This window comes from Bos mutus, chromosome X (genome assembly GCF_027580195.1).
Source record: "Bos mutus isolate GX-2022 chromosome X, NWIPB_WYAK_1.1, whole genome shotgun sequence".
NCBI lineage: Eukaryota > Metazoa > Chordata > Mammalia > Artiodactyla > Bovidae > Bos > Bos mutus.
In genome coordinates, this window is record NC_091646.1 from 94,420,491 (window position 1) to 94,445,111 (window position 24,621).

At 39.4% G+C, this 24,621-nt stretch overlaps 2 protein-coding genes across 4 annotated transcripts in view; both read left to right on the forward strand.

Moving 5' to 3' along the window:
- Window positions 1-23,499, forward strand: part of LOC102269701 (transcription factor E2F6) — a 68,952-nt gene extending 45,453 nt beyond the window's left edge. The window contains exons 2-4 of the mRNA XM_070365546.1: window positions 5,906-5,958; window positions 22,088-23,152; window positions 23,369-23,499. Coding sequence (XP_070221647.1) covers window positions 22,278-23,144 — 867 coding nt within the window. The 5' untranslated portion in view covers window positions 5,906-5,958; window positions 22,088-22,277 and the 3' untranslated portion in view covers window positions 23,145-23,152; window positions 23,369-23,499. The remainder of the gene's footprint in view (window positions 1-5,905; window positions 5,959-22,087; window positions 23,153-23,368) is intronic.
- The window catches only part of PRRG1 (proline rich and Gla domain 1), a 142,468-nt gene that overhangs the window by 45,473 nt on the left and 72,374 nt on the right, over window positions 1-24,621 (forward strand). For 2 of the 3 annotated variants that reach the window (XM_005889421.2, XM_070365548.1), the window contains exon 2: window positions 5,906-5,958. In XM_005889421.2, coding sequence (XP_005889483.1) covers window positions 5,949-5,958 — 10 coding nt within the window. In that variant the 5' untranslated portion in view covers window positions 5,906-5,948. Of the gene's footprint in view, window positions 1-5,905; window positions 5,959-23,408; window positions 23,542-24,621 lie in introns of those variants that run through there. The other variant, XM_070365547.1, reaches the window with a different exon arrangement.

Genomic DNA, 24,621 nt, shown 5'->3' on the forward strand with positions numbered 1-24,621 from the left:
TCAAGGAGAAATCCCAGTAAGTGGGACTACAGCCCTCTATGTCAATTCACCCTGAAGACTTTGGCCCTAACCCATTTTATATATTAGTGTTCTGCATAAGATTTTGCGAGTGTGATCTGCTGCTTTAAGTAAAAGGTGGAGTGAGGAAAAATCATTAGATGATTTCTCAAGTTCCTTTTGACTCCAAAATACTGTGCGAATCAACCCCCTTGACTTCTTTCTGGATTCACTGTTACTTTTGTTCTGTACAATTAACGCCTTGTTAGATAGTAATGAAATCTCAGAGCTAAAAGAGGTTTTAGCAGTTATCTTCTGTGGGTTCCCAAACTGAGCTCACAAGAATAGAACTCCTAAGAAATACTGATTGCTTATGAAAAGGATTGTATAGCCAAATACATGGAGAGAGTATACTTTTGTCACATTGCTTATTAGCATTTTTAAGGCTCTGAAAAGTTTTATAATAAACCCATTTAACCTTAAGATAGCATTTCTTCCATTTATTTGATCAGAGCCTTGTTTTTGAATAATGCACCTTTTAACATTCTGTGGACATCAACTTGGGAAACATTCATCTAATTCTGCTCCTTCCTTTTGCAAGGAACATGAGATAGAAATAATTTTCCAGTGTTGTACAACTCGTTATCAGGTTTCAGTCGTGTATTTATTCCCTGAGTGTCCCTATTTCATATAGACTTAATTTCTTTCTTTCCCAGCTTTATTTGAGATGTAATTGATATATAACATTGTATAAGTTAAAGTTGTACAATGTGATGATTTGATTCATAAATATATTGTGAAATGAAAGCCACAATAAAGGTTAGTTAGCTGATCCATCACCTCACATAGTTAGAATTTTTTGTGTGATGTATTGAGAACTTTTAAGGTCTACTTGTTTAGCATTTTTCAAGTATACAGTAAGTATTGATAACTGTAATCATCATACTGTATATTACATCCCCAGAAATTACTCATCTTAAAATTGGAAGTTTGTACCTTTTGACCATCTTCACCCATTCTTACCACCACCCCTGCCCCACCCCTTGCCACCACCATTCTACTCTCTATTTTTGTAAGTTTTTTTTTTTTTCAGAGTCTACACAGAAGTGAGATTATACAGTATTTGTTTTTTGGGGTCTGCCTTATTTCACTTAGCCTAATGCTCTCAAAGATTCGTCCGTGTTGTCACAGATGTTAGAATTCCCTTTCTTATGACTAATAATATTCCTGTGTGTGTGCTTGCACGTGCATTTCTTTATCTCTTCACCTGTTGATAGACATTCAGGTATTTCCATGTCTCAAATATTATAAATGATGCTGCAGTGAACATGGTGGTGCAGGAATCTCTTCAAGATAGTGATTTCTTTTCCTTCACCTATATACCCCAAAGAGGAATTGCTGGATCACATGTTATTTCTGTTTTTTATTTTCTTGAGGAACTTTCATACTCCTTTCTCCAGTGGCTGTACGAGGTTAAATTTGCATTAGCAGTGTCCAAGGGTTCCCTTTTCTCCATATTCTCAGTAGCATTTGTTCTCTCTCATCTTTCTGTAAGTAGGCATAGTAACAGGTGTGAGGTGTGATGTTCCATTGTATTTTTGTAATGTATTTTTAACTGGAGGATAATTGCTTTACAATATTGTGTTATCTTCTGCCATACAACAACGTGAATCAGCCATAAGTATACATATGTCCCCTCCCTCTTGAACCAACTCCCCCACCCCTCATTGTGGTTTGATTTGCATTTCTCTCAGGATTAGTGATGTTGAACACCTTTTCATGTACCTGTTGGCCATTTGTGTATTTTCTTTTGAAAGATGTTTATTTAGATCCATTGCCCATTTTAAAATTTGATTGTTTTCTGCTGTTGAGTTGTATAAGTTCATTGTATATTTTGAATATTAACCATTTGTTGGATATGTGGTTTGCAGATAAACTCTCCCATTCCTTTGGTTGCCTTTTCATTTTGTTGATCATTTCTTTTCTATACAGAAGCTTCTAAGATTGATGTAGTCTCATTAATTTGTGATTTTTTTACCTGTTTTTTCCCCTTTGTTTTCTTCTAGGAATTTTTATGAGTTCAAGTCTTACATTTAAGTCTTTAGTTCATTTAAAGTTGATTTTTGTCCATGGTGTAAGGGAGGAGGTGCATTTTCAATTTTTTTAATGTGAATATCTAGTTTTCCCAGAATCATTTGTTAAAGACACTGTTTTTTCCCCATTGAGTGTTTTTGGCTCCCTTGTCATATATTAGTTGACTTTATATGCTTGGATTTATTTCTGGACTCAGGATTCTGTTTTTTCAGTCTATTTGTCTTTTTTTTTATGCTAGTACTTCTAGGTTGTTTAATTTGTTGGTGGGTAATTGTTCATAGTGGTCTCATGATCATTTCTATTTATTTGGATCTTCATTTTTTTCATTGGTCTAGCTAAAAATTTGTCAGTTTTGTTCATCTGTTCAATGAACCAACTTTTAGTTTTGTTAATCTTTTCTGTTGCTTTCCTATTCTTTATTTCTTTCTGCTCTAATATTTAGTATTTAATTCCTCTACTAATTCTGGGCTTAGTTTGTTCTTCTTTTACTAATTTCTTTATGGCTAAAGTTCGGTTGTTCTTTTGAGATCTTCTTTTTTCTTTTATAAATTTACCACTATAAACTTTTTAGAACTACTTTGGTTGCATCTGATGGGTTTTCTTGTATTGTATTTCAGTTTTTGTATGTCTCAAGATTTGTTTTATTTACCTTTTGATTTCTCTTCTTTGGTCCATTGGTTGGTCAGGAAGATGTTGTTTAATTTCCATGTACTTAATTTTTTTCTTGCTTTCCTCTAGTTATTGATTACTAACTTCATAACATTGTATTTGTAAAAGATGCTTGATATAATTTCTGCCTTCTTGAATTTGTTGAAACTTATTTTTTGGCCTACCATATGATCAATCCTAGAAAAAGTTTATTCTTGAGAAAAATGTGTATTCTGCTACTGTTGGATGGAATGCTCTCTGTCTGATCTATTTAGTCTGTAGTGTAGTTAAAATCCACTGTTTCCTGATTGATTCTCTATTTGGATGATGCATCCATTGTTGAGAGTGGGATATTAAAGTCAGCACATGTTACTGTATTGCTGTTTGTTTCTCATTTTATTTGTAGTAGTACTTGCTTTATATATTTAAGTGCATCTAACATTGGGCTCATAAGCATTTACAGTTGTTATATCTTCTTGATGAAATTGACTCCTTTTTCTTTATATAATGGCCTTCTTTGTCTCTCATGACCATATTTAGCTTAAAGTCTACCTTGTCTGATCTAAGTATAGTTATCCCTGCTTTCTTTTGGTTTCTACTTGCTTGGAATATCTATTTCCATCCCTTCACTTCATTTTATATGTGTCCTTAAAAGTAAAGTAAATCTCTTGTAGACAGCATATCATTGAAATCTTATTTTTTATCCACTCAGCCATGCTGTTTTTGATTGGAGAATTTAACCCATTTACATTTAAAGTAATTATTGCTAGATATTACCATTTTATTCTGTTGAATTCTTCAGTTATTGTATTCCTCAGCTCTAAGATTTCTGTTTTTCAGAAAGAGACTCACAGACTTAGAGAACAAACTTATGGTTGGGGGGAAGGAAAGGATGGAGGGATAGTTAAGGAGTTTGGGATGGACATGTACACATTACTAGTCTTAAAATGGATAACCAACCAGGACCTACTGTATAGGATATGGAACTCTCCTCAATGTTATGTGGCAGCCTGGATGGGAAGGGAGTTTGTGGAAGAATGGATACATGTGTATGTATGGCTGTGTTCCTTTGCTGTTCATTGAAACTATCACAACATTGTTTGTTAATTGGCTATACCCCAATACAAAATAAAAAGTTAAAAAAAAAAAAAAACAGTGGACACTTCTATCAACCCCCAAAAGATCCTGTTTTGTTTTTTTTTTTATGGTTTCTGTTTACTTCTTTAACCTTTTGTTTTGTTCATGTGCTATTGTCCTGATTTTCTTTAGTTGTCAATGTGTTCTTGTAGTTCACTGAAAGTTCTTTAAGAGAATTTTTCTGAATTCTTTTTCAGATAGCTTATAGACCTCTGTTTCATTAGCGTCAGTTGTTGTAACTTTTAGTTTCTTTTGGTGATGTCATGTTTAACTGTTTCATGATTCCTTGCATTGGTGTCTGTTCATTTGTTTAAGCAATCTCCTCCTCCAGACTTTACAGGTTCACTTCTGTAGAGAAAGACCTTCACCACTCATGATAGCTTTCAGCTGCGGGTCAGCTGATAGCTTCCACAGTCAGCAGGGCTTGCACTTGGAGTCTCATTGGGTGAGGCCGTTGCCTATGCTCTGAGGTTGGGGGAAATGCCACTGACTGGGCTCCACTGTTGGGTAGGCCTATTGGCTGGGCTCCAAGTTCAAGCAGAACTACTAGGTGACCATCTCCCTGTTTGGGTGGGGCTACCAGTTTTGCTCAGCAGTGAGATGGGACCACTATCTGAGTTCTGATATCACCTCCAGTTGGGTAAGGTCCCAGACTGTGTTTGTTGGTAGGGTGGTGCCACCAGTTCAATTCCATGATTGAGCAGGACTATGGGTTGGTTCAGCAGTCACGCCTTGTTGTGTGGGATCTCAGACTGCACTCCACAACCCAATGGTACTGCTGGCTGGATTTTATGTTTAAGCAGGGCCCCAGGCAGGACAGAGTGTTTTTACATGGCTTCAGGTTGTGCTTCAGGATTAGGTGGGGCCACAGACACTGCCATGAAGTTGAACAAGGCTGCATGCTGCTGAGCTTCCTTGTTGGGTGGGACCGCAAGCTACCCTTCTTCATTGGACAAGATTACTAGCTGGGCTTCCTGCATGGGCAAGACCACAGGCTGTTCCCAGCAAGTGAGCCGGGCCATAGGCTGGGCTCCTCAGCTTATCATGGTTGTAAGGCTGGGCTCCTCAGCTTATCATGGTTGTAAGGCTAGGCTCCTGTGTTTGTTGGTAGGGTGTAGGAGTAGGTTGGGAGTGTAGGCTCGGCTCTGCCTCTCTAGCAGTCCCATAGGCTGGGTTCTCCTGTTGCCCAGGGTTACTGTTCCAGCTCCCTGGTTTTGACATTACTCTCCTCTATATGTTTGACTTAAGCAGGTTACATATTCCTTAACATAGTGATAAATTATGTCTTAGAATTGTGCCTCTCTGGTGCTTAGCTCCATATTGGGAATTTGACAAGTGAACAGTAAATGTGTGGTAGTTTTGTGATTAAACCCTGTAAGAAAATGAAGCCATTGTGGTATAAATTAGCTTCTCTGTGTGTGTATTTTCCTAAAGAAACAGAATTGCTGCTCCTCCATGCATGCCTGCATTTGCAGTATGTATTTTTCTCCTCCAAAGTTTCTGTTGTCAGTAGCTCATAGTTATTATTGATTCATGCTGTTTACTGGTAGTAACTCTGTGGGCTGCTTTGCCGGAGGGATAATTTGATTAGAGGTACTGCTGTTTGACACCATTCAGGAAAATGTTACACTGTAAAGGGTATTGGATTTGTCACAGAGTGACACTGAAGAGAAACCGGGGATAGACAGGCTAATAACACACTAGCCTTGTTATTAAAATTGAGCCTTTTGGCATTTTTGTCCACCTTTTTTTTTGTTGATATCCCTGCTTTCCTATGAAAGAAGCATGTGACCACTTTGATGACTTTTATTTGGCAAGGGCAGAAACTAATGCCAGATAAACAAGGTCATAGCCAACTGATATGGAGCCCATGTGTTCCAGAATACTGTGTTTCCATCTTCTGAGGTTAGATATCAGCTTTATTTATATAAGGGGGAAAGATTGGAAAGCACTGAAATGAAATGCTCATGTTGACAACATCAGTTTTAATGGAACTTGAATCTGACTGTGTGTGTGCTGTCTTTTGCAGAGGGACTCATCATCCAAGGATCTACCAGAGACCACAGGAAAACATGGGGAGAAGTAAGTCTCTCTTCACTTTTAAATAATTTAGATTCTCTCTACAGTAATCCACTATATACAGGAAATTAGATTTTCAACTCAAAGTTTTTTTTTCTTTTGTGGACAACTAAATTGTGTTTCTGGTTAGTGTTAGAAAGGTTTTGTCTGAAGCAGTGCTGTGCAGAGACAGGTTGCTCACTGGAAAGAGTTTTCCTCCCCCACACCACTCCCCCACCCCTGCTCTTTTCTGAACATCTCTTAGTACAGGGAGAGAAGGCTCAAACTTGATATTATATAAACCTGCTCTAATCTTTGCTTCTTTACAACTCTTAGCAAAATTACTCACATGCTGCTAATGATTTCTAAGGCCTTATTGATAATAACATAAACAACAATATGATTGTACTATGCAACTAATGATAATAGGGGAAAAAATCACCTGTGAGGTTGACTTAAATGGCTTTGGTTGCCTGTAAAGTGTTAAAGACTGGAAATAAGACCCATTAAATCAATTCTTTTTGTCCATTTTTCATTTCTCATAAGGCTGTTATATGGGCAGTTGACAACAGACAAATTTAAGGTTATTTCTTTGTTAACCAGCCACTGCAGTGACCTGATGATAAATTCTAATCAACATAGGTCATGAAATCTGATGTTATAAAGGACCTCAAAGGAAGAGTTGGTGTTGGGTATTATAATGAGAAGAGTACTTGGCAGAGAGAGTCAGAGTCCTGAATTCAAGTTCTACCTCTACTGTTTTGATCAAATCCTGTCATTGCTCTAAACTTGTCTGTTCATCTCTGTTCAGTTCAGTTCAGTTGTTCAGTCGTGTCCAACTCTGTGACCCCAGCACAGAGTGCTGAAGCACACCAGGCTTCCCTGTCCATCACCAACTCCTGGAGCTTACTCAAACTCATGCCCATCGACTTGATGATGCCATCCAACCACCTCATCCTCTGTTGTCCCCTTCTCCTCCCACCTTCAATCTTTCCCAGCATCAGGATCTTTTCCAATGAGTCAGTTCTTCACATCAGGTGGCCAAAGTATTGGCGTTTCAGCTTCAGCATCAGTCCTTCCGATGAATATTCAGAACTGGTTTCCTTTAGGATAGACTGGTTGGATCTCCACACAGTCCAAGGGACTCTCAAGAGTCTTCTCCAACACCACAGTTCAAAAGCATCAATTCTTTGGCACTCAGCTTTCTTTATAGTCCAAATCTCACATCCATACATGACTACTGGAAAAACCATAACTTTGACTATGTGGACTTTGGTTGGCAAAGTAATATCTCTGCTTTTTAGTATGCTGTCTGGGTTGGTCATAGCTTTTCTTCCAAAGAGGAAGCATATTCTCATTTCATGGCTGTAATCACCATCTGCAGTGATTTTGGAGCCCCCCAAAGTAAAGTCTCTCACTGTTTCCATTGTTTCCTTATCTATTTGCCATGAAGTGATGGGACCGGATGCCATGATCTTAGTTTTCTGAATGTTGAGTTTTAAGCCAGCTTTTTCACTCTCTTCTTTCACTTTCATCAAGAGGCTCTTTAGTTCTTCTTCGCTTTCTGCCATAAGGGTGGTGTCATCTGCATATCTGAGGTTATTGATATTTCACCCGGCGGTCTTGATTCCAGCTTGTGTTTCATCCAGCCCAGCATTTTGCATGATGTACTCTGCATATAAGTTAAATAAGCAGAGTGACAGTATACAGCCTTGATGTACTCCTTTCCCGATTTGGAACCAGTGTTGTTCCATGTCCAGTTCTAACTGTTGCTTCTTGACCTGTATACAGATTTCTCAGGAGGCAGGTAAGGTGGTCTGGTACAGTCAGCAAAAACAAGACCAGGAGCTGACCGTGTCTCAGATCATGAACTCCTTATTGCAAAATTCAGACTTAAATTGAAGAAAGTAGGGAAAACCACTAGATCATTCAGGTATGACTTAAGTCAAATCCCTTATGCTTAAACAGTAGAAGTGACAGATAGATTCAAGAGATTAGATGTGATAGAGTGCCTGAAGAACTACGGACAGAGGTTTGTGACATTGTACAGGAGACAGTAATCAAGACCATCCCCAAGAAAGAGAATGGTTGTCTGAGGAGGCCTTACAAATAGCTGAGAAAAGAAGAGAAGCTAAAAGCAAAGGAGAAAAAGAAAGATATACCCATCTGAATGCAGAGTTCCAAAGAATAGAAAGGAGAGATAAAAACGCATTCATCAGTGATCAATGCAAAGAAATAGAAGAAAACAATAGAATGGGAAAACTAGGGATCTCTTCAAGAAAATTAGAGATACCAAGGGAACATTTCATGCAAAGATGGGCACAATAAAGAACAGAAATGGTATGGACCTAACAGAAGCTGAAGATATTAAGAAGAGGTGGCAGGAATACACAGAAGAACTATACAAAAAACATCTTAATGACTCAGATAACCACAATAGTGTGATCAGTCACCTAGAGCCAGACATCCTGGAATGCAAAGTCAAGTGGGCCTTAGGAAACATCACTACAAACAAAGCTAGTGGAGGTGATGGAATTGCAGTTGAGCTATTTCAAATCCTAAAAGATGATGCTGTGAAAATGCTGTACTCAATATGCCAGCAAATTTGGAAAATGTAGCATAGGCCACAGGACTGGAAAAAGTCAGTTTTCATTCCAATCCCAATGAAGGGCAATGCCAAGCAATGTTTAAACGACCGCACCATTGCACTCATCTCACACACTAACAAAGTAATGCTCAAAATGCTCCAAGCCAGGCTTCAACAGTATGTGAACCATGAACTTCCAGATGTGCAAGCTGGATTTAGAAAAGGCAGAAGAACCAGAGACCAAATTGCCAGCATCTGCTACATCATCGAAAAAGCAAGAGACTTCCAGAAAAACATCTACTTCGGCTTTATTGACTACACCAAAGCCTTTGACTGTTCATCTCTGTGGTGGGATTAATAACATAGCACACTGTTAGCCTCAGATGGTTGTGGGTGGCATAATGTGAGAATATATATGAAAGCATGTTGAAAATCCTAATGTATAATGGAAGAATGCAGAGGTCTCTGCTCATTGCTGTCCTTGTTGAAGACGTAGATCTCCATTGGTTCTATCATTCAGTAGTTAAAATGAAGTTATTTGATCAGATGCCTCTGTAGGCAGGAAGACTGGGACTAGGGTGTGTTAGAGAAAGAGTGCTTCCTTATGTTTGTGTTCTAGGCATCTTTCTCACCCCACACCAGTCTGGGCCCTGGTAGGCAGCCCCAAGGATTATAGATGGAAAATATCTTCCTGAACCTTGATGAGTCAGCTTTTGTGTGTTTTCTCCAGCACTCCCTCAGGGATTCTGATTCTGTCCCCACCTTCACAAAAGATACCTATCTCTGATAGTTTTGAAAATTTTAAAACCTGAATACATTTTTTTTAAATGGTCAAAGTTCTAGAACTAATCTATGCCAGGTCCTAACTCCAGCATCAACTATCAACAGAACCTTCTAGAGTAACTGGAATCATGGTTTCATTTTCACTTTCTTTCAAGCTTCAAGTGGATTTGGAGAATGCTATGATTCTTGGTTTTCATCATGGCCCTGTAGTTAAGAGAGCGGCACTGAGACAGGGCAACATACTCCTCCTTGTTTCCCTTCTTCCTTTTTAGAATAGTCATCAAATCATTATCAGTAAGTGCTTGCTTTAAAAGATGCCTCAGCAAGTGTCTGTTTAAATAGTCAGGCAGTTAATAGAGTTCTTGCTAAAGGATACTGCTTGTTAGTGTAATCTGCAAAGATGGAGAGGTTTCCAACCCGGAGATGAGATAAGAGAAGCACTTCCAAAAACGCTACTTTTACAAACACATGGCAGCTTGTAATAACAGCATTTTGACTATTTGTGTGAGCACTTTGAAAACATCCTTAACATCCTGAATCGCAAAGAATCTATCCTTGACACTCTAAGCTTTAGTTTGTCTGATTATACTTGTTAATTGCTGACTCTGTTAGTGAGGGGAAAAAAAAAGATGCTACTGTGTGCTCTTTTTTTTTTTTTTTCTGGCCGTGTACAATGAAGTTTTTACTGGCTTTGGCGAAGGTTCTCACAAACATAGCTCAATGTGTCATACAAAGGGACAGCAGAGGAAAATATCAAAAAGACATGTCATTGGCCTCATTAATTAAGGAGCCACAAAAACAAAGAACACAGCTGGGAAACCATATAGTATAGATGAAAAATTAAATTGAGGTCAACTTCTTTTAGTATTCTTTGATGTTGGATGAAGAAATTATTTATAGATGTGCTAGAGGAATCCTTCTTTTGCTTGTATGATATGGAAAAATTCATAGTCTTACAAATGGTGGAGGGGATGAGAACAGACTTGTGTGAATCATTTCTCAGTAGACCATCAGCAGTGTCCATTTTATGTGGCGTTGAAATTCCATTTACCATATAGAGATTTAGTTTTTAAGTAGGGTTTAGTTTTTATGATTCTTATGAATATATAATTATTTTGGTATTAACAAGTATCTGTAGAGTTCATAACTCATAGATATTTCTCCATTATCTTACTTGAGTTGTGAGAGAACCCTGTAGTATAAATATGGATTATTATCTTCATTTTATGTAGTATAAAACATAGTCATGAGAGAAAGTCTTATCTAAAGTCTACAGTTTATGCATGAAGAGTCAGAAGGCAAACCTAGGTCTCCTTATGTCATAGGCAGTTTTCATTTTCTTCCAATAAACTGTATTCTGAGCACCCTAGTCATCAGCTGTGTATAAAGTCAATTAAAAACCTAGGAACTACCTTATGGTGTGAAAGAAAATATTTTCTTAAAACTATGTTCTCACAATATGGTGTTGGGATGGGAGGAGAGGAAAAGAGAAATGGCTCAGTGTTCATCCTCATTTATGGTAACAGCTAAAACATCTGTGTCACATAGTGGAGTGCCTCACATATCAAAATCCTCTGAGCAGCAATGGTCCCTGGCTACGGTAACTCAAAGGCAGCAGCACTGATTGGCAGTCACCAAGTTAAAGTAACAAGAAATTCAACTCAGAAGCTTGCTGTACACAACACACAGTGGGAGGTCCCCAAAGTAAGGGGCCTAGGACACCACTTCCATGGTGAAAGTCACCCTTCTTGATTGATAGGTTTTATCTCTGTGATTTTTCATAACACAGAGAATACAATACACTGTGAAACACCAGAACAGTATGTAGTTAACAAGGAAAGATGCTGTTACAAAAAAAGAACAGCATGTATAAATTAAATTATGTGTAAGATTCTAGTAGAGAATTAACATTTTCACAAAGAAAATATGAGAATTTTACAAAGGTGCACATTTAGGCTTACCAGATATTATGTACCAGGAGTATCTGTAGTCATCTTCAGATAGACGTTAAAACTTTATCTACCCTTTCATCCTCTTCCCCCACCCCCTAGCCACTGAATAACTGGTACATTCATGATAAAATGACAAAGGTCTCAGTACTCCACAAAGCAATTTCTTGGGAGTTTTGTTGCTAAAAAATTTGAGGGTTGTTTTTGTTACAGAGTTTGAGTAGAATTTGATTTTTAGTCATACCTATTTTCCATCAGATTTTTTTCTATGTCAGAACACACTTCTCTTACTGTGTATTTTAAGTACTATAGCAGCAATTTATGGTATTTATTACTCTAATAGGCAGTTATGATGGCTAATTTCATGTCTTTACCATAATAACAAAGCTTGTGAAAGAAATTCATCTTGGCTTCTCAATAATAGCAAACTACAAGATGTTCCTACTCCTCTTTTACAGAATAAGAATAATATTTACCCATGAATCTTCAAACAGCTTTATTTTGCTTTGTTGTACAGAAAACAATATCTGGAATTGCTGAATAATAACAGACATACAGGTTATATTTTTGGAGAATAATTAACATAAAATTATTGATTCCAACTCAAGCTGGAATCAAAATTGTTGGGAGAAATACCAGTAACCAGATATGCAGATGCCACCACCCTTTTGGCAGAAAGCAAAGAACTAACGAGCCTCTTAATGAAAGTGAAAGAGGAGAGTGAAAAAGTTGGCTCAAAACTCAACACTCAGAAAACTAAGATCATGGCATCCAGTCCTAACACTTCATGGCAAATAGATGGGGAAACAATGGAAACAGTGACAGACTTTATTTTGGGGGGCTCCAAAATCACTGCAGATGGTGACTGCAGCTATGAAATGAAAAGACACTTCCTCCTTGGAAGAAAAGCTATGACCAACCTAGACAGCATACTAAAAAGCAGAGATATTACTTTTGCCAACCAAGGTCCACCTAGTCAAAGCTATGGTTTTTCCAGTAGTCTTGTATGGATGTGAGAATTGGACTATAAAGAAAGCTGAGTGCTAAACAATTGATGGTTTTTGAAGTGTGGTGTTGGAGAAGACTCTTGAGAGTCCCTTGTACTGCAAGGAAATCCAACCAGTCCATCCTAAAGGAAATCAGTCCTGAATATTCATTGGAAGGACTGATGCTGAAGCTGAATCACCAGTACCTTGGCCACCTGATGTGAAGAACTGACTCATTGGAAAAGATCCTGATGCTGGGAAAGATTGAAGGTGGGAGGAGAAGGGGATGACAGAGAATGAGATGGTTAGATGGTATCACCAACTCGATGGATATGAGTTTGAGTAAGCTTCAGGAGTTGGTGATGGACAGGGAGGCCTGGCATGCTGCAGTCCATGGGGTTGCAAAGAGTCGGACATGACTGAGCGACTGAACTGAACTAACATAAAAATATAAAGATGCCTCAGCACGTTTTCCATTTCTCCTCTTTTGGTATTTAGTCTTTGGAGATAGGTTTTACCTAGCTTAGAAGGTAACCCTAGACCTATAAATTCTTAATCCACAAAGTCAGTTTCCATCTTCATTTTCCATACTTAATAGTAACATGCCTTTGATGTCCTAGGATCCATGAACATGTGGTTGTGCTGTAGAGAAACAGTGATGGTGCTACCAGTTACAGTCTTTTGTTTATTATTGTTAAATCATGGAGTTCTCAAGGCAAGAATATGGAAGTGGTTTGCCATTCCCTTCTCTAGTGGACCACATTTTGTCAGAACTCTCCAGCATGACCCATCCGTCTTGGGTGGCCCTACATGGCACAGCTCATAGTTTCACTGAGTTAGAGAAGGCTGTGGTCCATGTGATCAGTTTGATTAGTTTTCTGTGATTGTGGTTTTCATTCTGTCTGCCCTCTGATGAATAAGGATAAGAGGCTTATGGAAGCTTCCTGATGGGAGAGACTGACCCTCACAGAAGAATTGATGCTTTTGAACTGTGATGTTGGAGAAGACTCTTGAGAGTCCCTTGGACTGCAAGGAGATCAAACCAGTCCATCCTAAAGGAAGTCAGCCCTGAATATTCATTGGAAGGACTGATGCTGAAGCTCCAATACTTTGGCCACCTGATGAAAAAAGAACTGACTCATTTGAAAAGACCCTGATGCTGGGCAAGATTGAAGGCAGGAATAGAAGGGGATGACAGAGGATGAGATGGTTGATTGACATCACTGACTCAATGGACATGAGTTTGAGCAAGCTCCAGGAGTTGGTGATTTACAGGGAAGCCTGGCGTGCTGCAGTCCATGGGGGTCGCAAAGGGTCAGACATGACTGAGTGACTGAACCAAACTGAACTGATTAAACCATAGCAGCATCATTCCCTTGGCTCCTTTACTTCAAAGAACCCAAACATATCCCCTCCACTTACCAAGACTTAATGGAAGGAAAGATGGTTCATAGCTACTAGAGTAAATTTCTAAGTTCTTTGAGTCTCTGCTGAATTAGTGCTCAGTTGAGGTCAATCCTAAGCTTTAAGTCAAGCCATACAGCTCCATATTTTCAAACAGGGAATGCGCATTCAAACTGACAAGGCTTGTAAAGTGACTGTTTAATAATGTACTGCCTAATTTTATTTGACAGCTCCCAGGTTTATAGTTCAAGTGAAGGCACACATTCAAAGACAATTGTTTCATTTTCTGACCTATATTAAATCTGAGAGTCTTGCTGTTATGGTAGCATATTCATGCCTGTGCAGTTCAGATGATGTCACCAATTTATTATAAATCCTTATCTAGCTTCATAATTTTGTAACAGTAAAACAAATCTACTTGGAGCTGGCAACAGCCATTATTTTTTTCCTGGCAAGATTTTCCCATTAGAAAACAAAAAATGAGCTTACTATGTGAGGTTCAGGCTGCGTTTAAAAAAAAAAAAACCTCATTATAGTGCTTGATGCTTTTTGTCTTTGATACAATCCTCTCTGCCTTTTACATATTGAAGAAGAGAATAACTTTGGTACATAAATTTATAATGGCTTTTTAACCCTAGCACTGTTGACATTTTAAAAATTTGAGGCAAAATACATAATATAGGCAAAACAATTCATATAACATAGAATTGACTCATTTAAAAAAAATAATTTTAGTTTTTAGTTATTTTAGTTATTTAGTTTTGGCTGTCCTAAGGCTTTGCTGCTGTGTGGGCTTTTCTCTAGTTGTATTGAACAGGAGCTACTCTCTAGTTGTGAGCAGGCTTCTCACTGTGGAGCTTCTCTTGTGGAGTATGGGCTCTAGGATGCACGGGCTTCAGTAGTTGCAACTCCTGGGCTCTAGAACACTGGCTCAGTAACTATTGTGGCACACAGGCTTAGTTGCTCTGTGGCATGTGGGATCTTCCTTAATCAGGGATTGAACCCATGTCTCCCACATTGGCATGTGGATTCTTTACCACTGAGCCACCAGGGAAGCCCAGAATTGACCATTTTAAACTGTACAATTTAGTGGTATTTAGTACATGCACAATATTGTGTAACTTTAGTACCAAAACATTTCCATCACCTCCAAGGGAGACCTTCTCTACCCATTAAACAGTCAGTCTCTATTTTGCACTCTGCCAGGCCCTGGCAACTTATTGGCTGATTTCTAGCTCTATGGATTTATCTATCATGGATATTTCATATAAGTGGAATAATATAATATGTGCCCTTTGGTGTCTGGCTTTTTTCACTTGGCATAATGTTTTTTTAGATTTATCCATATTGTATTAGTGCCTTATTCTTTTTTTTATGGCTGAATAATATCCCACTGTATGAATGTATTACAATTTGATGAGTCATTCATCAGTTGGTGGACATTTGGGTTGTTTCCACCCTTTGGCTAATTGGAAATAGTGCTCCTGTGAACCTTGATGTACAAGTTTTTGTTTGAGTATCTGTTCTCAATTCTTTGGGCCAGATTTGTAGGAGTAACTATCAACATTTGGGACCAGATATGTCTTTGTTGTGGAGGCTGACCTGTGCATTGTAAGATGTTCAAGCAGCATCCTTGGCTTCTCCCCACAAGTTGTACCTACTCCTCCAAATTGTGAGAATCAAAAATGTATCCAGGGACTACCCAGGTGGTCCAGGGTTGAGAAACCACCTTGCAATGCAAATTTCAATCCCTAGCTGGGGAACAAAGACCCCCACATGCCACGGAGCAGCTAAGCAACAGAAGATCTCACATGACACAAGGAAGTGCCTGTGTGCTGCAACTGATACTCAGCACAGACAAATAAATACTTAAAAAAAATTTTTTTAAATACATCGCCAGATGTTCCTTGGGGGTGCAACATCACCCAAGATAGAAAACCACTGATTTAGAATGAAGGATAGTCATAGTGAAAGTCACTTAGTTGTGTCCGACTCTTTGTGACCCCCTGGACTATACAGTCCATGGAATTCTCTAGGCCAGAATACTGAAGTGGGTAGCCTTTCCCTTCTCCAGAGGCTCTTCCCAACCCAGGATCGAACCCAGGTCTCCTGCTTAGCAGGCGGATTCTTTACCAGCAGGGAAGCCCCAGAATAAAGGATAGGAAATCTTTAGAGATAAGCCAAACAACACCATTGTGATTTTCATAGAAGTAATTTGAGTCTCAAGGAGAGCGTTAGAGTCAGTGCTCTGTGTCTTCAGTTATCCTCAGGTTCCACAACCATGGATTCAATCCACTAAGGATCAAAAATACTGGGAAAAAGTAAAAATTTCAGAAAGTTCAAGAAAGCAAAACCTGAATTTGCTACATGTCCTCAACTGTTCACATAGAATTCATGTTGTGTTTGCAACTATTTATGTATAATTTACATTGCACTGGGCCTCCCTGGTGGCTCACATGGTAAAGAACCTGCAATGTAGGCAACATGGGTTTGATCCCTAGGTCAGGAAGATCTCCTGGAGAAGGTCATGGCAACCCACTCCAGTATTCTTGCTTGGAGAATCCCATGGACAGAGGACCCTGGAGGGCTGCAATCCTTGAAGTTGCAAAGAATTGGTCACAACTGAAGCAACTGAGCATGCATGCCATTTCACATAAGGGACTTGAGCACCTGCAGAATTTGGTATCCATAGGGGAGCCTGGAATCAATCCTCCACAGCTGCTGAGGGACAAATGTATATGGTTGTCAACAGAAATGATCAGTAAACCAATCTATGATAGGAATAGAAAGGAATTTTGTTTGAGCCAAACTAAGGATTAAGGAAGCCAAACAAAGGAAGCTGAAGCGCCAGTATTTTGGTCACCTGGCGCAACCAGCCCACTCATTGGAAAAGTCCCTGATGCTGGGAAAGATAGAGGGCAGAAGGAGAAGGGGATGACAGAGGATGAAATGGTTGGATGGCATCACTGATGCAATGTACATGAAGTTGGGCAAACTTTGGGAGATGATGAGGGACGGGGAGGCCTGATGTGCTGCAGTCCATGGGGTTGCAAAGAGTTGGACATGACTGGGCAACTGAACAACAACAAGGACTATAGCCCAGGAGACAATTCAGATCACTCTGAGGAACTTACGCTGGAGAAGTTACGCTGGAGTTTTCAGCATGTTTTTTTTTTTTTTCATTCAATCAAAATGTATTGAGTAGCAACTGTGTGCCCAACACTGGGAATACAGTACTGAACAAGATGGGCACAACATCTGCCCTCATGAGCTTATAGTCTAGCAGCCCGCCAGCCAATTAACATCTGTAATTTTTATATTACTGTCACAGTAAGTGCTCTGAAATGGGCCTGGTGCTAAGAGAAGATTTAACAGAAAGTCTTGACCTACATGGAGAAACCAGAAACGTTCTCTGTGGAGAAGAAACACTTAAGATTAGCACAGTGGGAAATGGAAAAGTGTTGCAAGCAGAGAGAACAGCCTGTGTGCCGGCTCTGAAGCAGGAAGATATTTAATAAACAGAAAGCCAGCCAGTGTGACTGGGACACAGGGAACGAAGAGGGGGGTGATGCAAGGTAGAGGCTGATTTATGAAAGGTCTTTAGATTTAGGACTTTCTTCCAAAAGCAGCTGGAAGCCACTGAAGAATTTGCAGGAGGAAAGTTAGATGCTGAGGTTTGTTTTTAGCAGCTCACTCTGCTGTGTGTGTGGCTGGTTGTTGTTTAGTTGCTCAGTCATGCCCAACTCCTTTGCGACCCCATGGACTGTAGCCCGCCAGGCTCCGCTGTCCATGGGATTCTCCAGGCAAGAATACTGGAGTGGGTTGTCATCTCCTTCTCCACAGCACAGTTTTGTATCTTGTCAGAACAAAAAATACCATTTTTGCTTTTTGTCCTGACAAGAAGTTAGGGATCCATTCCTTCAAGATTTTGAAACAACAATAACAAATCAGCATGTACACAGGAGTCAGTATAGCCTTGGTACCTGGGAAGGGCATCTCATCATTGAAGGAGCGCCACCATTGGCAGCCCAGGAAGGGAGGCATTTAATGTTTATTTTTAACATAGACATTTTTTACTTCTGATGAATGCACACTTTTCTTTAAGGATCAAGGAAGATGTAGGGTGTTTGTTTGATAGGCCATAAGCAGGCTGTTTTAGTTAGCATAAACTTTGAGTTTAATCATATATAAGCCAGAATGACTCCCCCTTACCTTAGTATGTGAAATTTGCTTCCATTATGGTTCTAGAAACCAAGATGTAGTGCTGGTCCTAGAATCAAGCAGCCTTGGGTAAGGCTGTCCTTGGAGTCTTTGGATAAGTCATTTAGCCTGGATTTCCCTTTTATTGTCAGCAAAATGAAGGGATTGAGATGGATCCGTGGTTTCAGTGTGCTCAATGAAGCCCCAGGTTTCCTACATGGGGTCCCTGAGGAGCCACTAGGAGAGAAGGGAAAGAAGAGGGAATACTGGTGAGTGTTCCTCTCCCCTTCAGACAGAACAAGCAGAAGTTTGAATTCTGTCAACATCACTTCTAGAACAAATTCACATATAAACAACATTGATTTCACCAGCGAAAAGTCCTTTCTGAAATCTGTGTGCTAATTAATAAAAGTACTAATTTGTCAGTGTGATTCCGTTTCTGAAATCCATTCTGCTCTGCTGTTGTGCATAACAGAAAGATAGCTGACCACTAGCTTTGCATGTTCTCTGAACAACCATCTCTGATATGAGACTTTTTGATTAAATGTAGTATGTATTCTATTAGGACAATCATTCACTCCTAGCATCTAGATTACAGTTAACTATCCCATAGATAATACCATACTGTCTATGTTGACAGAGTGTAAAGCATTCACTGTAACATAGTTATATATTTAAAGCTATGTTTCATGTTTGCTGAGTCTCACTACATGCCTTACCCTGCCCCCCCCGCCAGCCCATTTAATGGTGATTGTTATAGTTGTTTCTGTATTCTTCCAAATGGGACAGATCCAGTGTAACTAGAATCAGTGTAAATCATATTCGTAAACTAAAAACAAAGTTTTGTGGTTGTAGCAACTATAAACTCTAAGACAAATGATCTTCTTGTTGATGAGAGTTGAGGCACTAGTGATGGGAAATACCTATCTTAGGAATTCCCCTGTTTTTATGCTTCTACCGGATTGTGTGCTTAATGTTGTGCAAATTAGATCATTTTCTAAACCCATATTTGTTTGCTTCCTGTGGGTAAGGCACGGCTTTCATTCATAAATATCACGTTAAAGTACCATACATTTAAGCAGTTGGTTTAATTGCTAGTAACTTGATTGCTGTCATCTACCATTTCATGAAGTATTCTTTTTGATAAGGAGTTATTGTAAAACTCCTTCAAAGAAATTTGGCTTTTTACCTTCCCTTGTGGGAGAATCTATTAGATAATTTCTCTGTATCTAATTATTCCTTACAAAGCATAAAATCATTAGACAAGAGACATCTGAATATATGATGTAAAATTTGGCTTTCAAGTAAACCATATTGAATTAGTAATAGATCCCTCCTCATGGGGGAAGGGATCTATTGACTTTATAGACATACACTACCTCTTTTGTCTTCAGTCTTATAGAAATCCATTTCTGGCTTTTTCTCCACACTTTTTCCTGGAAACCTGCCTGTTATCTGGCATTTCATTGCATACCTCTGATAGCACAAAGATGTCTTTTTTTGAACTCTTAGATAGGGATCATAACCACTACATTGTCCTTAAGAAGCAGGTTCAGGATATTAAAGATACAACAGTTACTTCTCTCAAACCCTGAGATGCCCCACTCTCTCTAGTTCAGTCCTATAACATTAAATTATATTTTAAATGTCTCAGTTCCTGAGTGGGTTTCCACTTCCTAATTCCTGTGAAAATGTATACTACATGCCATTCTAACTAAGTTGTAAGTTTGTGACAACCTGTATGGGCACATGAGCACCACTGTACAACAAATTCTGAATTATAAACCTACCTTCTATGAAAAAAATAGCCTTTTAATTTCCGCAGATAGGTTACAGTGGTGAAATACATTTGAGAAATAATCTTTTTCCCACCTCCCTAAGTAATAGGAGGGCTTCCCTTGTGGCTTAGCTGGTAAAGAATCTGCCTGCAATGTGGGAGACCTGAGTTTGATCCCTGGGTTGGGAAATTCCCCTGGAGAAGGGAAAGGCTACCCACTCCAGTATTCTGGCCTAGAGAATTCCATGGACTGTATAGTTCATGGGGTTGCAAAGAGTCAGACATGACTGAGGAACTTTTTTCTTTTTTTCAGTAATAGGAAGATGATCCAAATAGGATCATTTTTAATATTGAAATTTATTTTTAATTGAAGGGTAATTGCTCTACAAAATTGTGTTGGTTCCTGCCAAACATCAACATGAATCGGCCATAGGTATACTTATGTCTCCTGCCTCCTGAACCTCCCTCCCCATCCCACCCCTCTAGGTTGTCACAGAATCCTGGTTTGAGCCCCCTGAGTCACATAGCAAATTCCCATTGGCTATCTGATTTACCTATGGTAATGTATATGTTTCCATGCCACTTTCTGCATACATCCTACCCTCTCCAACCCCCCCGCCCCCGTGTCCATAAGTCTGTTCTCTATGTCTGTCTCCATCAGTCCAGTTCAGTCACTCAGTCATGTCTAAGTCTTTGTGACCCCAGGGACTGTCTCCATCATTGCCCTGCAAATAGGTTCAACAGTATCTTCTTTCTAGATTCCATATATATGCATTAATATATGATATTTGTTTTTCTCTTTCTAACTTACTTCACTGTGTGTAATAGGCTCTAGTTTCATCAACCTCATTAGAACTGACTCAAATGCATTCCTTTTTATGACTGAGTAATATTCCATTGTATATATGTACCACAATTCCTTTATCCATTCATCTGTCAATGGACATCTAGATCTCTTCCACATCCTAGCTATTGTAAATAGTGCTGCAATGAACATTGGGGTCCATGTGTCTTTTTCAAATGTGGTTTCCTCAGAGTATATGCCTAGTAGTGGGATTGCAGGGTTACATGGTAGTTTTATTCCTAGTTTTTTAAGGAATCTCCATACTATTTTCCATAGTAGCTGTATCAATTTACATTCCCACCAACAGTCAAATAGGATCTTTTTATTTTGCATAATTTGGTTTTTAGGAAGTGAGATGTCACTTGAAAATTCTAGTGAGACTTAGTTGTTCTAAGGAAAGTTGTGTCCATCCATTTGTGATAAGAAATGTCTATTTATACCCATTTTAGCAGAAAAAACTTGAAGGCATTGTATGTACACACAACTGACTGAATGATGGTATCAAAAGTTTAGAAGCAAGGAAATATGAGTGTGACATTTTATAAAAATGTTTATAGTATATAAATCTGAGCACAGGATTTGATGGGGAGGGTATCTTGTTGATTTTTGCTTCTTGTTTGTTTTTATTGTTGGTTTGGGAGATGGTGATTGCTTGGCTGAAAAATAATATATTCATATCCCCAAAGAATTTGAATGCAATACACTACTCCCACTTAACAAAAATCTTTCCAAGTATAAAATTTTACAGTAACAACTGAAAAGACCTAAGAAATCATACATATAAACCTTAGGTTAACAAATTAGGAGATAGGCCCAGATAAATTTGGCAACAAATGCAGAATCATGTAGCCAGTTTAGTCCCAGAGCTGGACAGAAATCCGCATACCTGACTACAAATTCAGGATCTTTCCTCCCTTCCATACTCTGCCTGAATTTTCATTTGTCTCAATACAGGGTTGGTGAAAGCAGTGAACAGATACTGGCTTTCTCAGACTTCAACCAGAGAGTCTCAAAAGGCAGTTTTCATATGACTAACAACAGAAGGCTCAAATAAATGGATAACTTAGCATCTTACACAGTCTTTTATGAGAAATTCACAACTAAACAAGATATTAGATGTATTTAAAAAAGAGAAAAATAACCTCTTAGTACGCGGACTCCTTATAGTTTCAGATTGTGGCACACCAACATTTACACAACACCGACTAGGAACAAACTTTCTATTTGAATAAATACATGTTGCCGATTGCTGAAAGTGAAAGTTGCTCAGTCGTGTCCAACTCTTTGTGACCCTATGGACTATATACTCCATAGAATTCTTCAGGCCAGAATACTGGAGTGGGTAGCCAGATTCCCTCCTCCAGGGGCTCTTCCCAACCCAGGGATTGAACCCAGGTCTCCCGCATTGCAGGCAGATTCTTTACCAGCTGAGCCACAAAGCTGAGGCCGATCTTTTGTATTAAAAAAACAAAAACAAAACAAACGTTAAAACACCATACTGCGTGCATCAGAACGTGCCAGCCGCAGCAGGCATGCACACTAGAAGCAGCGCGCTGCGCATGCGTAAAGATGGCGGGACTCGTGTTCTGAGTGCCGTAGATCAGTGTGCTTTCTTTCCGCTAGCGTTCCAGCTCCCAGGGGCGTGGGGCAGCGGTGTGCCAGAGGGCCGGCCTAGCCACGTTGAGCATCTGATCACAACAGGGGCCAGGTTCGTGCTTGTCCCCCGGGACCGGTGTGTTGGAAGCGGTGCCCGACTTGAGTGGGAGAAGGCGGGAGAGCTCGTGCAGTGCGAGGCGAGGGCCAGCCAGGCAGCATGAGTCAGCAGCAGCCTGCTTGGGAGCCACGCAGCTTGCATGTGGACCGGGTGGAGGAGAAGACGGTGTGCGGTGAATCCAAAGACCCCGTCTGCACGAAGGACCTGCGCCCATTAAAAGTAAGAGTTAATTTAGAAGATAGTACGCAACAGGTGTCCATGAAAAAAGGCCCAGGTATGAAGAGACGTCGGTGTAATTCATCCCTGTCTGATTTAACTCCAAGATTTATGGCTCTTCTCAGATCTAGTCCAGAAGGTGTTCTTGACTTAAATAAAGCTGCAGAAACACTGGGAATACCAAAACGAAGATTGTATGATGTCACCAATGTCTTAAGTGGAATCAAGCTGGTTGAAAAAAAGTCTAGGAGCCATATTCAATGGATAGGACCTGATCTTAATGAATTGGAAATACGGCCCAAACAGAGGCAGCTGGAGACGGAACTTCTTGACTTATCAGCGAAAGAAGCATCTCTGGATGAATTAATTAAGGATTGTTCTCAACAGTGGAATGAGTTACTAGCGGACAGAGAAAAGAAGAGGCTAGCATATGTGTCATATGATGATATTCATAGCCTTGACATCTTCCGTGAACAGACTGTAGTTGCAGTTAAATCTCCGCCTGATACCAGCTTGGATCTTTTAATTCCCCTAGAGGGTTCTGTCTCACTAAATATGAAGAGCACCACAGGACCTATCGATGTTTATGTATGTGAAATGGCGGAGGATCTCTCAAGTAATGAAATATCGGATGGTGTAGGAAGCTCTTCCTCCGAAAGCACACAGCCAGAACACCCTCACCCTGAGAAAGAAGAAGATCCTCCAGAGCAGAGTGAAGAGTTGATTGAAGTGAAAACTAATGGCATGTGAGGATCCAGGTATTGAATCTTTGGGGACATCCGGGTGGGTGAATTACACACCAGATGTGATTTTCAGAGGAATAAATCATCCTCGATGCTTTCTCATTCTCCCTTACAGCAATAAGGCCAGGAGTAACTTCGGGCAGTTCACTACTTAGATTACTAGATAATTATGGTTTCTGCATTTGAAAACAACTTTAAAAAAAATTAATTATTCCCTGTTTTTTTTGCCAGTGAAATAGACATCTTGCCTCCTGAGATTACTGCATCACACAGAGTATCATTGAAACTGTTGGGCAGGCTGGATGGACAGCTCTTTGTGGACTCTGCCCTTTGCTGCATGGATCAGGTGTTTTTATCACAAGAGAAATTGCCTTAATATGGGTTCATGTCTGCAATGGATAGGGGTATGCATGCATCTGGACATGATGTCTTTGTTTATATTTGTATAATGTTTAGATTGCTTATAAAGTATTTCAAAGACTGTTTACCCTTGTACAACCAAAATAATGTCTATATGGAAAGTAACAGGTGTATTCTCTAATTTTTCTGGTATTTATAACTGACCAGAACCCTCTGAATGAGGGTTAGAGAAGAGTTTTTTCCAAACCTCTGTATGTAGAGGTATCATAAATATGCTGTATCCTTAAAGTTTGTGAAATTACTGTATTTCACTATGGTTCCCAGTGTTAAAATTGGACTTGAAGGTCCCTACAGGTTGATTGTGTTGGAGCAGACTGGTGGCATGCCCCCAGGCTTTGGGGGCAAGTGTAGAAATGCCATCAGATCATGGTTTAATAATTCCTTGCAAGATGTGAATTCAGTCATGGTGACAATTGAAAACTATTTTGACCTTTAAAAAAATTAAAAAAAAATGTTTACTGTGGACCATTGTTAAAGTCTATTGAATTTGTTATGGTATTATTTCTGTTCTGTGTTTTTGGTTTTGTGGTCTTAGCTCCTCAACCAGGGATTGAACACACACCCCTGCATTGGAAGGCAAAGTCTTAACCACTGGACCACCAGGGGAGTCCCCTATTTTAATCTTTTTTGCAAGCAGATTCTGTAATATGTCTCTGTATGTCGCCTTGCTCTTCAGTCAAAGGGGTTTACTTATGATGACCTAATGGTACCCTGCCCTCTCTCCAGCTCTAGTCAATCATTTCCAGGTACCTATTATTTCCACTTCATTGGGCAAAGCATTTACCACTCTGTGCCTCAGTTTACTCAGTAGTTTGCCATTAGACTATGAGCTCCTTGAGGGACTTTGTCTTATTGTTAAGCCCACTGCCTTGCACCAACATCTGGCACATAAAAAGTGCTACATAAATGTTTGAACAAATTAGTGAGTGAGTCAGTGAATGGTAAAATTAGACTAATAATACTTGGCTTGTGTAGCATACAAGGTTCTTGTGTCATTCAAATTCATATCTTAAGCTTCTCTTGCTTTCAAAGAAAGAATTGAAGCAACATGGAATTAAAACCAT